Source organism: Notolepis coatsorum, assembly GCF_963971535.1.
Source record: "Notolepis coatsorum genome assembly, chromosome: 9".
Lineage (NCBI taxonomy): Eukaryota > Metazoa > Chordata > Actinopteri > Aulopiformes > Paralepididae > Notolepis > Notolepis coatsorum.
Genome location: NC_140173.1, coordinates 51194934 through 51211271, shown reverse-complemented (window position 1 = coordinate 51211271; position 16338 = coordinate 51194934). Strand labels below are relative to the sequence as shown.

Genomic DNA, 16338 nt, shown 5'->3' with positions numbered 1-16338 from the left:
TTACAGCCATCTGATTTTATTTATTTTTAAAGTGCCCTTAACTCCGTTCAGTGATTTAAAAGAGAAGAAGAAAAAAAACTCTCTGTGACAGATGCTCCTCGTCAATGGTGCATCCCTGGGAGGTCTACCTCACACACATACACGCACACACATACACGCACACACACACACGCACGCACACACATGCACCACATGTGGACATATGTACTACATTATGGCACACATCAGCCATGAGAAATGCGAGGGGGGGAAAAGATTGACTTTTTAATGTGTTTATTTATTTATTTAATTCAAGCTAGGAGGCTATTGTATGTAATGTACATTTCATTCAAAAAAGTACTATTTATATGCATCTCTTCCCCCAGTTGTTTTCTGTGCAATATGATTTTGTAGAATAGTGTAGGTAGTCAGTGATTTGATCTGTACATTTGACTGTAGACCGTATGTACGTTTTCTGTGAGACAGAAGACCATTTGGTATACCTGCCATGTTTACCGTTGGATGTATCTTTTGGTGATGGCTCGATTCCAAAACTATCCGGTTGCCCCCCCCCCCCCCCCGACTCTATCCGACTGGGGCGGTTACTCCCCCCCCCCCCCCCCCCTAGCGCCGGCTCCCGGAATGCATTTTGGAGATTATAGAGCGCAGCCTCTGCACCGTCCCGGGCTGCACCGGTGTCTATAAATTAGACGGTTGAGTCACGGTGGAGGTGAACAACCCTCCGGACCGGGCCGGCGCTCTGGGCTCCAGGGCTCGTCTCGAGGTCAGACCTGATGATCTATAGACCCCTGTGCTCAATGGCCTGACGTGGGCTTCCTCTCCTAGTTTTTTGCCTCCTCTTCCTCCACAAACACAGGAACCATAGAATAGATGTGAAGCGGTAGCGGTTAATGCATGGGTTCTCTAGTCTGAACAAACCTGGTTTAGTATTTAAGTGCATAATAGAGTGATGCTGGCTGTGGGGGTCCGTTTACCTTCAATGTAATAAATTCTGTAAATTGGATTTTCTTATAAATTCAAATATTCAAAAGCTGTTGGCAGAAGGCGGTCATATTCAACCTGTTAATAGATAATTGAGGAATTAATGTCGTTTTGGGAAAAAAATGCATTTCAAGTTTCTATTTACATTTAGAAGGGATCGAATTGAAAGCCACTCAGCCCCAAGCCCTGGTATAAAAAAGCAGGAGAGAAAGCCAACTCAGCATTATTGGTATCGTGCTCTCGTCTTCGTATGGTTCAGCCAAATACAACACGACAGGAAAAACAGTTGTCCTGTAGTGATGTGTTCTGTTTTTAAGGCCAGTCGTGTGGGTTTTAGGCCTTTAGATCTGAAATTGCCTCACTAACAGACCCAACTGTATACACCGGAAATGAACACTGTCAACTCCTTCAACTCCAGCAAATAAAAGGGTTGATTTTGAACGTTTGTTGTTTGAATCGTGACTTTGTTCTTTTTATTGTCAATGCAACACTTGAATGTAAGAACGTGTGCACATGAACAGGGCTTTCAACTTCAGTAATTCAAGTTCAACGTACCTGATATATTCATCATAAATAAGACCTTTTCTAGGATTCCTAAAACCACGATGTACAAGGACCATTTTGAGACAACGTAGATGGGACAATTTCACCAGCAACTATGACAAACCAATATACCGTATATTAATTATATATTTCCTTATAACCCATTAACCCTTTCACTGCCACACTACAGAAGGTTAACCCTTTCACTGTGGTTAACCTGTAGTGTGGTTGTGAAAGGGTTAACCCTTTGTCGTGTGGCAGTGAAAAAGGGTTAACCTTCTGTATTGTCGCAGTGAAAGGGTTAACCATTTTGGTAGTGTGATGATAGTGAAAGGGTTAAGTCATCCGGGATGACGCCCCGGGGGAAGGCCGTATTGCCCGTCTGCGTTGCCTCAACGGATTGCCCGTGTGTTGCGTTACATTTCATAGGAGAACGGATGAAGTCAATAAAGGATATCATGAGCCACAATGTTCACACCGTACCAACAACAGCAACAAGGACAGTCTCTCTGGAATGGTGAGATGTGTGGATTAGATGCCGGGTGCCTTGAGGAGCTGCGGGTTTGACGCCAAGCACTGGTCAAGGGTAGGCACTAGATGGTATGGCTGTACCGAATGCTTCGAAGCTTCGATCATAATGTTGACATTCGAATTCTAAATCAACATTACATTTTTTTTAATAAATAAAAAAATATAAAATCTGTTTAAACCAATGGGGTTTTTCTTCACAGTTGCAGATAAAGATTAGGCTACACTAATATTATAATATAAGATGTCACCATCACTTTCGTACCAACCGTGCCCTTATTGGATTATTTATGTTGACGAAACTGATGAGTTATATTCACTAAAGAAAGTAGATTTAATAAAAATAAAAAAAAGACTAATTTAATCAGATTAATCACTTTATTCAAATTGAGGATTTAGTTTGAGGATATAAAAAAAAATGTGATTAAGTCATAAAATATGACGACAGACATTCAAAGCTTCGTTCGAATACTTCAATAGAAGCTTCGAATGTTAAACAATGACATTGGGTACAGCCCTACTAGATGGTCATGCTTGAGAGGACACGAGAGCAGAATGACAGTAGTGCTGCACACAGAAGGTACTTTGGTCTTCAAAGCGCTGGGGCTTCAGCCGGCCTGCTTCTCAGGTTCCTCAGGCTGCTGCTGATAGATCAACACGGACGGTGACGTTCTTCGACGCGTGTATCGGCCTAGTCTAGAATCAACAGATCGTAGTTACTCACAACATGATACATACAGTGTAAATAGCAGCACATGTTGACACGTATGAGGGCGTTTCATGCTGTACATCTTCGATGTATAGGGGTTATCTTTAACCTCCGGTTCAGTCAACAAACATGCACAGTGTGAAAAGCCCCTCACAGTTACACGTGTCCTGTTGAAAAGTGCCCCCGAAACTAAACCCCTAAGGTGTCGTTTCAAGGTTTGTGTTTGAAAACGACACGTCCTTTTAAAGGAGTGAAGGTATGTGAGCTATAGTTGGTCGGCGGTCTAGTTGGTCCGTCCTGTTCCCGTCGTCAGGTCTCCCAATGTTAGAAAGAACTCCTCCATCTCCTTCTGGAGGAGAACGTTGCGGTTCTCCGCATCTTCCCGCGCTCTCTCCGAGTTCCTGAGCCGGATCTCCAGCATGTGGAACCTCTTGTTCTCCTGGTCCAGGTCCTCCTCCAGGCGGCTCACCTCCAGCTGGTGTTTAGAACAGGACTCCTCCAGCCTGAGAACAGATGAGAAGGAGAGGCCGACACGTGTGATCAATGTCCTGCAGGCAGGAACCTATTATTATCAATGATCTGGCTTACTCTCAAGGTCATCGTTGCTGCCATTTACATTACCTAATTATATACAGTATATAATGTAGATAGATACAGTAGATAGATAGATAGATAGATAGATGAATTCAATGGACCAGGAGGTCAGTTATGATGCTGTGACCTAGTTAAGACTATACTGCACACCTCTGGTGTAATTATAGCACAGCGAAAATGAAGAAACTGCAGGTAGCATATAATGATGCATTTAGGATCCTCCTTAAGCTCCCAGGACGGACTAGTGCAAGCCATTTGTTTGTGACTACAAATGTCCCCACCTTCCATGCTCTGCTGAGGAACTTGATGTTTAAATGTATGTATTAGAGTAAAAAAAAAAAAAAGATAATAGGTGCCATTAGAGATGTAAAACAAAGTGATACAAGGTACTCCTCTGATTTGTGGAAACATTGGAATCGATGCCTTTATGTATTTTAAATTAATCTATGTTGTTTCTTTTGTTATTGTATTCTTGTTGTTGTTTTGTATATGTGTAATATGGACCTTGAGTCTGAAATAAAGTCTTCATCATCATCATCACTAGCTGTGACCCCGTTCTTACTTGCGAATGGAGGATTCATAGCTGATCCTCTGCCTCTTCATCTCCTGCTTCAGCTCAGAGACCAGGTGAGTGAGACCCTCGTTCATCCCTGAGACTTGACCCTTGGCGTCCTCCCCGAGGTCAGCCTCGCTGCAGCCGGCGCTGCTCACACACCGGTCCAGAGCATCGCTGCTGCTGTCCCTCGCCTCCGACGGACTCTCTCCATCCTGCCCCGACCCCGGCCTTCCTAGCTCGTTCCCCCCGGACCCGTCCAGTGAGATCTCGAAGGAGGCGCAGAGGGAGGAGGTGTCAGCGGGCAAGCTCAGGCAGGAGGGAGCGACGTTGTCGTAGGCGGACAGTCGGTGGGACTGGACGGAGGATCTGTGAGACAGGGAGGAGTTCACGGGAGAGCGAGAGGAGTTGTTGTCAAGAGAGTCTTTCTTGGAGTCCTTAAGGGAGGTCTCTTTAAGGGAGAGGGTCGACTCCTTTAAGGACAGAGTGGAGTCTTTGAGTCTTTCTCCAGACGAGGCGGTGCGCCTGTGAACCCGTAGTGACGACAGGCCGTTCATCAGCCAGTTGCCCCCTGCGGCTACGGACACATCCCCCGCCGACCCTCCCAGTTTCCCCTTAGCCCCCCCGGACACGGCGCTCCCCTTGAAAGAGCACCTCCAGGAGGGCAAGGCTTTGGACTGTTTACTGGGGCTAAGGGCCACCTCGCTACCCCCAACCCTTCCCTCACTCCTCCCGTCCAACCTCCCCTCCGCCTTCGCTCTGCTTCTCCCTTCCGCCCGACTCTCCTCCCCTCCCTTCTCCGTGGTTCCGAGGGCCGTGGCTTCTGAGGGCCTCGTGTCCAGAGAGAGGTCGCTGCCGGCCACCGGGGATCCCGGGTCCAGTTTGGGGGGGTCAGAGCCTGAGGACGGATGGGGCTGTTGCAGGTCGGTTTCATCCTGAGACTCCCACTCCGCCCTGGCTCGCTGAGTGGGACTCTGGGACGGGGGCGCGGGGGGAGTCTCGGTCGCTGGCTCCTCCCGCTGGCAGAGACGGACGTGCTCGCTGATCAGCACCGTCATCAGGTGCTGCACCTGGGAGCTTCCTGGACGGATGGATGGATGCAGGTTACAAACACGGTTGAAACAGATTTGCACTCTGCACAGTTCACATAGATTGATCCGTTATCCCACTGTCTGGGTTCAGTTAGTACGGGCGATTCAGCTAATGCTGTAGCAGCCACAGTTGGATGGAACAGCCTTGTGTAAGTGTAATCATAATGATCTTAACTACCCACCTCATACTATAGTCTACTCATATACTCTGTATGATAGCATGTACAACAGTGCTGTATATACGGCATATATACATTTATATTTACAGCATATATATATATATATATATATATATATATATATATATATATATATATATATATATATATATATATATATATATATATATATATATATATATATATATATATATATATATATATATATATCCATATCTGAATATACCTGCATATAATCCTCCTATATACCTACAGTACTTATACACCTGCAGATAACCCATATAACTCTATGATAGCATGTACAATAATGCTGTTAATCCTTAATCCTTTTACATATCTGTAGATACTATATCTATATCTGTACATATCCCTTACCTACTCTTACTAGTTACGCTGCTGGCCAGTATGACTTACTACCATTGTGTCTTTATACCTGTATCACTGTAGATATTATACTACAACTCTGTACCTACATCTGATTAGCACTACACTCAGTAGTACTAATTTATATATTCTATACCCAGTTGAATCACCTGTACATTGTATGTTACCTTTTTCTTTACTGTTACATTTGCACTCTGGTTGGATGCCAAACTTCTTTTCATTGTACTATAGGCTACTTGTGCTGTACAATGACAATGAATTTAAATCTCAAGAAGCCATTTAAGCATTAACTATTGTGTAATGTGGCATGCCCATGTAAAATGTATTAGTAATACTATTGGAACAAAATAGCTGAATTGCTTAAAGGAACACGCCAACATTTTGGGAAATTAGTTTACCGTCTTAAGATAATAAGATAGATACCAGTTTAAACAATATACAATATAGTTAACTCTGGACATGGGCATATGGGCAACAAGGTGCGAGATGAGGGTATGTATGCCCTCTCAGTTATTTTGCCCTACAATAAATGGTTACAATATATAATCTAAATCGAATCTAATATTCTAAGGAAACTAAATGCTAATATATGCAATATATAATCTAGTAATCAAATAGTCTAAATCTAATCTAATATATAATCTTAAATGCTAAATATATGCAATATATAAACTGATAATCCAATAGCCTAAATCTAATCTAATATATAATCTAAGAATGCTAGATGCTCTGATGTAGTATACAGTATTCACATAAGGTGCGGTATGCATAAGGTAAATATATTGTCCTTTTAGGTGGGAGTCAGCTACTATGTTCCTAGTAGTTGGATGTCTGGCAGCGGCCCCTGCCCACTGACTGGCATGAAGGACTGGCCGAGGTGGTTAGTTGAGTGTCGGGGGGTATGAGCTGCTAGGCTAACGTGCAGCCAGATCGCTTTCTACTGAACACACAGAGAGGAAACTGGTGTCTATCTTCTTGTCTCTCTCTGGAGAAGACGGTAAGCTAATTTCCTAAAATGTTGGCGTGTTCTTTTAACCCTTTCACTGCCGCACTACCAAAACGGTCAACCCTTTCACTGCGACAATACACAGAAGGTTAACCCTTTCACTGCCACACGACAGCCGGTTAACCGACCGTCGGTTGTGTGATAGTAAAGGGTTAACCTTCTGTTGTGTGGCAGTGAAAGGGTTAAATGAATAGTAATAATGATGATATAAATGCAAATGTGATGTGACGACGTCTACCCTCCATCATGGTCACTGGGTCTTCCACTCTGGGCCGCAGGATGTTGGGTCCGAACACCGTGGCCAGATTCTGAACACTCATCTTGTTCTCACTGCAGTGGGACTGGACCTCATCCAGAAACCTGCCGGGGACAGAAACCAACACAGTATGACGGCCTGTGAGAGTGTTTGGTACCGAACGGGTACCGACCAAATTACATGGGTACTACAGAGTACTGATTCACGCTAGATCAATCGGTACCAGATTCCGGTACTTTTTACATGTTTAGTATAAGAGTGTAATATACTAAGCGTCTTTGAGCACCTGGAAAAGTGCTATATAAAATGGATGTATTATTATTATTATTACTAGGCAAGAGGGAGCCTTTTCCACAAATATGTATATATATTACTGTCCCATCTCTTGGGTCTTTGGAAAGACCAGACGAGGTCAGAGGAGTTTGTATTTAGTGAGGATGGCCAGATAATGTTCATATTCAAACATTTTAAAACAATACATGATCATGCAATTTATTTTGTGTGGTGTGTTACAACAATAAATAACAAAATGTTCTAAATAAATAACATTGAAGTTGAGAAGTTTGGACTTATTTTTTTACAACTGAAATTAAAAAAAAAAAGTATTACAGAGAGAGTTAAGTACCGAAAAAAGGTACCGTTGGGTACCGATGCCGAATTCAAGGTACTGGTACTAGTACCGGTATCAGTTCAAATGTGAACGGTACCCAACCCTACTGTGAGATGGAAAGCAATTCCTGATAAGGGCTTCGGACAAACTAAAAGCCCCTTTGATTTCCGATCACTTCCCCTTCAGTATGAATCAGAACCGGTCCTTATAGATGGTGAGGTCTGAGTCATGGTTATTATGGCATTGTGTGGCTGTGCTCGGCTGTCCTGAGATCTGTTCAGGACTGCATAATAATAGGGAGCGTAGGAGGCGGGAGAGAACGGCAGACATAACCATGATGATGTCACTTCCTGTGATGACGGCGTGGATGAAGTGTAGGAGTAAGGGGGATGTTATGTAGCGTATTTCTCACACACAAGTCTGGTAACTTTCTTTCCTCGTGGTCACCTCTCAATTACCAGCTCGATCTTGCTTAAAATGTGTAAATAAAGTACTTATCGACCACATAGCTTACTCTATGGCATACAGTATGTAGTGTATTACCACTAAATATAATGTGGGATTACAGTATAGGCCCCTCCCCCAAAACCACAGGGAGTATAATACATACTATTAGTAATAATATCAAAAACCACAGGAAGTATAATACATATTATTAATAATAATATCAAACCACAGGGAGTATAATACATACTATTAGTAATAATATCAAACCACAGGGAGTATAGTACATACTATTAGTAATAATATCAAACCACAGGGAGTATAGTACATAGTATTAGTAATAATATCAAACCACAGGAAGTATAGTACATATTATTAGTAATAATATCAAACCACAGGGAGTATAGTACATACTATTAGTAATAATATCAAAAACCACAGGAAGTATAGTACGTACATACTATTAGTAATAATATCAAAAAACACAGGAAGTATAGTACATACTATTAGTAATAATATCAAACCACAGGGAGTATAGTACATACTATTAGTAACAATATCAAATAACACATGAAGTATAGTACATACTATTAGTAACAATATACCACAGGGAGTATAGTACATAGTATTAATAATACTATCAAAAACCACAGGGCGTATAGTACATAGTATTAATAATACTATCAAAAACCACATAATACTGTAAAAAAAATTGTAAATAAAGTACTTATCGACCACAGGAAAACCGCTATGTTTTTTTTACCAGACACTGGTGAGCATTCCCCTTTTTCCCGACAGGGAAAATGTCTCCCCTCTCCCTTTCCTCATTCTCCTACGAGTTGGACAACGTTCCACCTGCATTCCACTGTGAAACGTCTGCCCAACGAGGATGTAAACTAACTGCTCCTATACTTGTGTTGTTTCCCTTAAGAACATAAATAATATGGGCGGTCAGGTGGCGTAACGGAGATTGCGTTCGTCACCAACCCCGGAGCGGCTGGATTCGCCTGTTCGAATCCAGCTCACAGCTCCGGGGTTGTCACCAGCTTGGCTGGCCGTTCACACTAATACAATTGGCAGTATTAGAGGGTGGGAGAAGCTGGCGGGGTGGGTCCGGGTCGTTGTAAACAGCGACTCCTACAGTTCGGTCGGGGCGCCTGCTAAAGCGCGGATAGGATCTAAGTGGGATAGTGTGATCCTTCCACACGCTACGCCCTCTCAGTGAGAATCCGCGCTGCCAGGTGAAAAGAAGCGGTTGATTGGCTGGACGTGTGTCGGAGGAAGCACGTGGTAGCCTCCACTCTCCCAGACCGACTGTGGGGGGTAAGTGCGCAGCGACCAGGAAGGGGATTGGGAATTGGCATAACGACTAAACATTGGGATGGGAGAAAATCGGAGGAAAAGGAGGGGGAAAAAGATAAAAAAAAAAAAAAAAACATAAATAATATGATATTATTGTTCCCCCCATATTTCAGGCGAAGTTACATCACACCCTGTGTATTGGTAAATGCTCTGTTGTGACTGGGCTGGTCATCCTTAAACTTCAAACCAGTTTGAATAGGGAATGTTTTCAGTAACACTCTTCACTGATTCAATGAAATGGCTCAAGCTCACAGATATATTAAGAACAGAAGCAGCATTGCAGACAAATAGTGTTTACTTACTTGCAGATGTATTTGAGGAGGTTATAGTTGACCTGAGAAAGGGATTTCACCTGCTTGCCAAGCTCTACAATGCCCTTTAAAGAGGGGAAATGAAATACATATTATAACACCCTAATCCGGAATACTATATATATTCATATACTTGTCCATGTAGATTTTGAATGGTATATGTTAAATAACCCAAAAATCTGTTTTGGGGTAATGAATGTTCTCCTGTAATTAAGTATTGTAACGTATAACTGTTCCAATTTTGTAAGTGGTCGTGGTGGTAATGGTGGGATTGTACCCGGATGTGGTGGATGTGGTGGTGGTGGTAGTAGTAGTAGTAGTAGTAATGGTAATAGTTATGGTGGTGGTGGAAGTAGTAGTATTAGTAGTAGTAGTAGTAGTGGTGGTGGTGATGGTGGTAGTGGTGGTAGGTAGTAGTAGTAGTAGTAGTAGTAGTAGTAGTAGTAGTAGTAGTAGTAGTAGTAGTAGTAGTAGTAGTTAGTAGTACAGTAGTAGTAGTAGTAGTAGTAGTAGTAGTAGTAGTAGTAGTAGTAGTAGTAGTAGTAGTAGTAGTAGTAGTAGTAGTAGTAGTAGTAGTAGTAGTAGTACAGTAGTAGTAGTAATAGTAGTAGCAGTAATAGTGGTACTCCAGTTGAGGGGGGCATCCCCCCTGAAATAAAAACAGTCAATATCATCCCCCTTCTAAAACGGTCATCCTCCCTTCCCATCCCTTCCATCCCTTATGTAATTTTTTCAATGAACATAGCATTACTGCTATTTCAACATTCAGGGCGGAATCCACAAAGAATGGATTGTGCGGTGCTAATTGCACCCTCAACTTTGCGAGTTTAGTGCGCGGTATCTGCTCCGTTTTTGCGAGCTATCCACAAAGGACATTGCATGAGATACTAGCGCAGACACGCCCTAATGTGTGCAGTTTGCACCTGATATGCTCCAGTGCAGTTGGCTCACGGAGCACTCTGCACCTGACAGCACTGTTGGCAGATATCAGGAAGGGGAAAAATAAACCCGAAATAAGGCATATAGACATAACAGTATTTTTCACCATTAGTATTCCGTTCATTTCGTATTGTATTTAGTTTACTTCGTAATGTATAGAGCTTGCTTAATTTGTATTTTCATGACACATTGTGTCCTTTGTTTTTGTCACTATCTTTCACCATTGCATATGTCTGTCTGTCCTATTCCAATTCAAATTTTTTATTATAATTGTACTATATTCTATTGTGCTATATTTAATTTAGTTGATATCCCATTTAATTTTATTCAATCACTTTATTAAGTTGTACAGTACAGCCCTGGCCTATATTTTATTTCATAATTATATTATATTATATTTCCTTTAATTTTACTCCACCTCTTTATTGTATTATCTGTCTGTAATGTCGCACCGAAAACATCCAAAGCAAATTCCTTGTATCTGATTCTGATTTATTTCTCCACCGCAAATCCGCCCCTCAATTAATATCTCCGCAGGGAGGCATTATCCCACGGGACAATGCATTGGGAACTTGTGTCCCACGAGGAGACCTACCCCGTGAATATTATTGCGCAGATCGGAAATCGGGCGCGTGTGTGGGAGCTTGCGCAAAATCACCCATATTTTTTCACTGCCACGTTTGGATATCCCAACTGCGCTCAGACTGGGATATGATATGCAAAATGTGTTTATTTAGTTTAATCCGTATTGTATTTTGTTTATTTCGTATTGCATTTGTTTGTCATCTACAAATAAATTAGCAGACCTGTCCATAGTGCTGAATCTTTATACCGAAAGAAAGATTGAGGACAAAAAGCATGATTAAGGAAATCTTTGGAAACGTCTATGAGATGGGGGAGAGTGGGGTAGGCAGCCATTGACAAGATTGGTCCTATTTTGTATTTTCTGTATACTTTTGAATATATTTTGAATTTGTTTTTCTAAGCAGTTTCAATTAGCATTTTGGGGGAATGGTAAGATTGAATATTTGTATTTGAACAGCAATAAAATGATGATGGATCAATATTTTTCTCATTCTTTACCTCCTTTTTTCAGAAGGGGTTATTGTTTAATTTACATAATGATTTAATTAATCACAATTGAAAATCAACCCTTTAGATACCAGTTTTGATCATACCAGTAACTGCTTTTTTAAATACACTATAATTCAATATTCTAGAAACACATTTGACTTTGTTGGATTGAACAAAATGGTAAATGGGACTGTTAACCTACAAGACCATAGACTTCCATTACAACCACTTTTGACCCTAACTGTAAGAGCAGCGGTGCCATGGCAGCCCGGGCGGGGACTGACTCCAATTCTGAGGTGCCAAACATCCATAATAACATCATGCATGTTGTTTTAGAAGTGTATTATCTTTGTGCTTACACTAGTAATCAAAAGTTACGGTACACAGTTGGTCTTACCCTTATCCCCGGGGGGGATCGGCAGCCAATGTGCTATCAACAGTAGTGTATCTACTCCCGCTCTGTAATTCTAGTTTCAAAATACTCCTAAAAGCTTCATTTGCGTATTAAAATCATTAAAATTGTCTACCGGGGGCATTGCCCCCGGAACCCCCTACTCTGCGTCCCCCCCAAACTTGTCATGAGATCTGCAGCCCTGACCATCCCCCCTGTTTTTTTTTTCACAACTCGAGTACCGTGGTAGTAGTAATAGTAGTAATAATAGTAGTAATAGTAGTAGTAATGGTGGTAGTAGTAATAGTAATAGTATATAGTAGTAGTAGTAGTAGTAGTAGTAGTAGTAGTAGTAGTAGTAGTAGTAGTAGTAGTAGTAGTAGTAGTAGTAGTAGTAGTAGTAGTAGTAGTAGTAGTAGTAGTGGTAGTAGTAGGGTGGGGTATCCCCACTGTTTAGGTTTTTTGGGTGATAGTTTGCTCTTTACTGTAATTAGAAAGAAAATAATTAGAAAACTGTCAATGTGTGATAAGCAACAGACGCTTAGACCAGAAGAGCACTAGATACAGTAGTGTACATGCTTAGTTACCATTTCTTTGTCCTTGGTAAGTAGCTGAGCACAGGAGAGGAACTGTGTGTATTTGGAGAAAGGGATGATAGGCTCAGGCAGCTCCCGTATGTACAGCTTCAGCAGCGACGCCACCGTGTGGACATCTGTGGTACTGTAAGAGAAGGCAGAAAGCACCAGTGGGTGGGAGACACTGCAGAATACACTGAGATGTGCAGTAGGATTATAGGAGTATCAAGTAGTGTAATAACTTAAGGTGTGTAGAGAGGCACACACATACTGTATCTTACTCTATGGCGTATGTAGTGTATTACCACTGAATATAATAATGTGGGATTACAGTATAGGCCCCTCCCCCAAAACCACAGGGAGTATAATACATACTATTAGTAATACTATCAAAAAGCACAGGAAGTATAGTACATGCTATTAATATCAAAAAGCGCAGGGAGTATAGTACATACTATTAGTAATAAATATATATGTTTTTAAACAGGGAGTATAGTACATACTATTAGTAATAATGTCAAGGGAGTATAGTACATACTATTAGTAATAATGTCAATCATTCCTTCACCTGTCAAACACTGGCTTCTCTCCACGGTCAAAAGAGTCCTGTAACTCTCTCACATGGTTGGTCTGCCCAGGGGCCCTGAAGAGGCCCTCCTCCTGCAGACCCCGCTGGCGGATGAAACACACACACTGTTCCACCAGCACGGGCACCAGGCGCTCGGGGCCACACTGGCCCTCGCAGAGCATCGTCTCCTCCAGGTGTTGCCCAAAGACCCCTGTAGCCACAGACAGCATGGGGGGGGGGGGGAGATTACATTTACATTTAGTCATTTAGCTGATGCTTTTATCCAAAGCGACTTACAAGTTCTATACGACAAGTCAGCAGGAAGGGCACACCTCTATCAGCTGAGTAACAATGTTCATCAAAGTGTTGAGTGCTACAGTGTAGGTTAGTTTATTAGGACAAGTGCATGACAGTAAGGTTAGTTAGGGTTAGATTATTTTTTTTGTAATCCTTTGTTTGTTTCAGGAATAACGTGTCATGTATGGTCTCTGCTGTGGAGATGGACATTGCATACGATTGCAGCTATAAAATAAGGTCAGTCGGTCAACCAACCAATAAATCAATCAATCACTAAATCAAATATATATATCCATATCTGTCTGAATATATCAGCATATACTCCTTCTATATACCTACTTATACACCTGCATATAGCCCATATAACTTTGTATGATAGCATGTACAATAATGATATACACTGTGTATATATATATATATATATTTATTCTTACCGTATATATCTATCCTATCTATCCTTTTGTGCCTCATAAAAAAGTGCCCTTTTTATGCCAATTAAAAAAAATATGTGCTTGTAGATCCACTTTACACCAAAAACGAAATACTGTATATGTTCGGTTTGTACAATTATGCTAATAATAACCAATAATAAACAATACAGTCAACTCATGAAGTCAAAACTATTTGAAGCACTCATCACTTCCCAGTGCAATACCGGCTTCCAACATCTGTGTGGCGCTGTGGCGCATACAGTTGAATGCTGGTATTACACTCACTGAGGGACACGAAGAAGTCAAATCAGATGGGATTTGGGAATCTCAAATACAAATCGGGATTGGAATAAAAAATGCATTTATATTAAACAATACAGAATATACAGCACTTCTTGGGGTCTGTAGGGTAAGCACTTATTCCCTCCCCCCTGGACATTTATGGAGATGTATGGGCCTTTTAAGTCAGTGATAAAAGTGTCTTTCAAGGATAAGTGAGCTCCTGCACTGATTATTATAGTTCAATATTCAATATTTGATCACCAAAAACCCCAAAAGCATAAACCCCCCCCCCCCCAAAAAGGGCCCCCAAAAATCGGTTTGCAGCAGCACAGGCCTAGTGCCCTTTTCAGCCTTTGAGCACCTGCCCTTCTAAAGTCCTGTGCACGCCCCTGGTGTGTGTGTGTATGTGTGTGTATGTGTATACGTGTGTATATGTGTGTGTGTGTTTGTGTGTGTGTGAGTGTGAGTGCTGTATCTCCTCCAAGCGGGACCCATATGTGCATGTATGCGCGCGTGTGTGTATGTATATATATATATATGTGTATGTGTGTCTGTGTGTTTGTGTGTGTGTATACGTGTGTATACATGTGTGTGTGTGTGTATATGCATGTGTGTGTGTACCTCCTCCCAGCGGGGCTCATATGGCTCTGCGTATGGCTCGGACCATGTGCATGACGTGTATGCTCGCACGCACACGTGTGTGTGTATATGTATATATGTGTGTGTGTGTATGTGTGTGTGTGTGTGTGTGTATATGTGTGTGTTTGTGTGTGTATATGTGTGTGTGTGTTTGTATGTGTGTGTGTGTGTGTGTGTGTATATATATATATGTGTATGTGTGTCTGTGTGTTTGTGTGTGTGTATACGTGTGTATATATGTGTGTGTGTGTGTATATGCATGTGTGTGTGTACCTCCTCCCAGCGGGGCTCATATGGCTCTGCGTATGGCTCGGACCATGTGCATGACGTGTATGCTCGCACGCACACGTGTGTGTGTATATGTATATATGTGTGTGTGTGTATGTGTGTGTGTGTGTGTGTGTATATGTGTGTGTTTGTGTGTGTATATGTGTGTGTGTGTTTGTATGTGTGTGTGTGTGTGTGTGTATATACGTGTGTGTGTGTGTGTGTATGTGTGTGTATATGTGTGTGTTTGTGTGTGTGTATATGTGTGTTTGTATATGTGTGTCTGTGTTTGTGTGTGTGTGTGTGTGTGTGTGTGTGTGTGTGTGTGTGTGTGTGTGTGTGTGTGTGTATATACGTGTGTGTGTGTGTGTGTGTGTGTGTGTGTGTGTGTGTGTGTGTGTGTGTGTGTGTGTGTGTGTGTATGTATATATGTGGGGGCGTAGCTGTAGATTGTGGGCCCCATGAAAGAATGTATTTGTAGGCCCCCAGTGAATGCGAGCGCACGTAAGAATTTTTTTTGGCCATTTATTTATTGATGAAAACGCATAATATGGTTTTTACCTATACATTCGGATCAGCAGTTCAGCACCTGCACTGTTGGTGGGTGAGCCTAGTAAAGGATGTCGCATTGCGTTCATCTTCAATGAGGACCAATGCAATAGTCTACCAAAGCCCCCCCTCTCTCTCTATATCTCTCACACACACACACACACACACACACACACACACACACACACACACACACACACACACACACACACACACACACACACACACACACACACACACACTTCAGAAACAAACATAGTATCAATGAGAGCATCAATAATACACCTGAGTGATGTCTAGTAAAAAAAATAAAATAATTTGGGCCCCCCCCCCCCCCAGTGCTGGGCCCTTGGAATCATCCTAAGCTACCCCCCCCCAGCTACGCCCCAGTGTGTGTGTGTGTGTGTGTGTACCTCCTCCCAGCGGCGCCCATATGGCTCTGCGTATGGCTCGGACCCACTCCTCCATGTCACTCTGAGAGGTGGCCATCAGCAGGAAGGACTCATGGCTGAGGCCTGTTCGGTCCTTCTCACCGCTCCCTCCTGAGAGCACAGCCGCATAACACCATGTGACACGGATACATATGATATATATCACCAGGACGTGTGATGAATATCACAGATACACGTGATCAATATCACCAATACACGCGATCAATATCACTGATATACGTGATCAGTATCACCGATACACGTGATGAATATCACAGATACACATGATCAATATCAACAGGAACAGAGCTGGAACATGTGCAGTAACACTTAAAAGCAGTGTT

General features: G+C 42.1%; 1 protein-coding gene across 1 annotated transcript in view; it reads right to left on the bottom strand.

Annotated features, from left to right (window-relative positions):
• Positions 1 to 3044: 3044 nt before the first annotated feature.
• The window catches only part of arhgap22a (Rho GTPase activating protein 22a), a gene marked incomplete at both ends in the record, with an annotated part of 63618 nt that continues 50324 nt past the window's right edge, over positions 3045 to 16338 (bottom strand). The window contains 7 exons of the mRNA XM_084321421.1: positions 3045 to 3264; positions 3918 to 4989; positions 6807 to 6928; positions 9543 to 9616; positions 12543 to 12675; positions 13099 to 13309; positions 15977 to 16105. Of these exons, the coding sequence (XP_084177547.1) occupies positions 3045 to 3264; positions 3918 to 4989; positions 6807 to 6928; positions 9543 to 9616; positions 12543 to 12675; positions 13099 to 13309; positions 15977 to 16105 (1961 nt within the window). The remainder of the gene's footprint in view (positions 3265 to 3917; positions 4990 to 6806; positions 6929 to 9542; positions 9617 to 12542; positions 12676 to 13098; positions 13310 to 15976; positions 16106 to 16338) is intronic.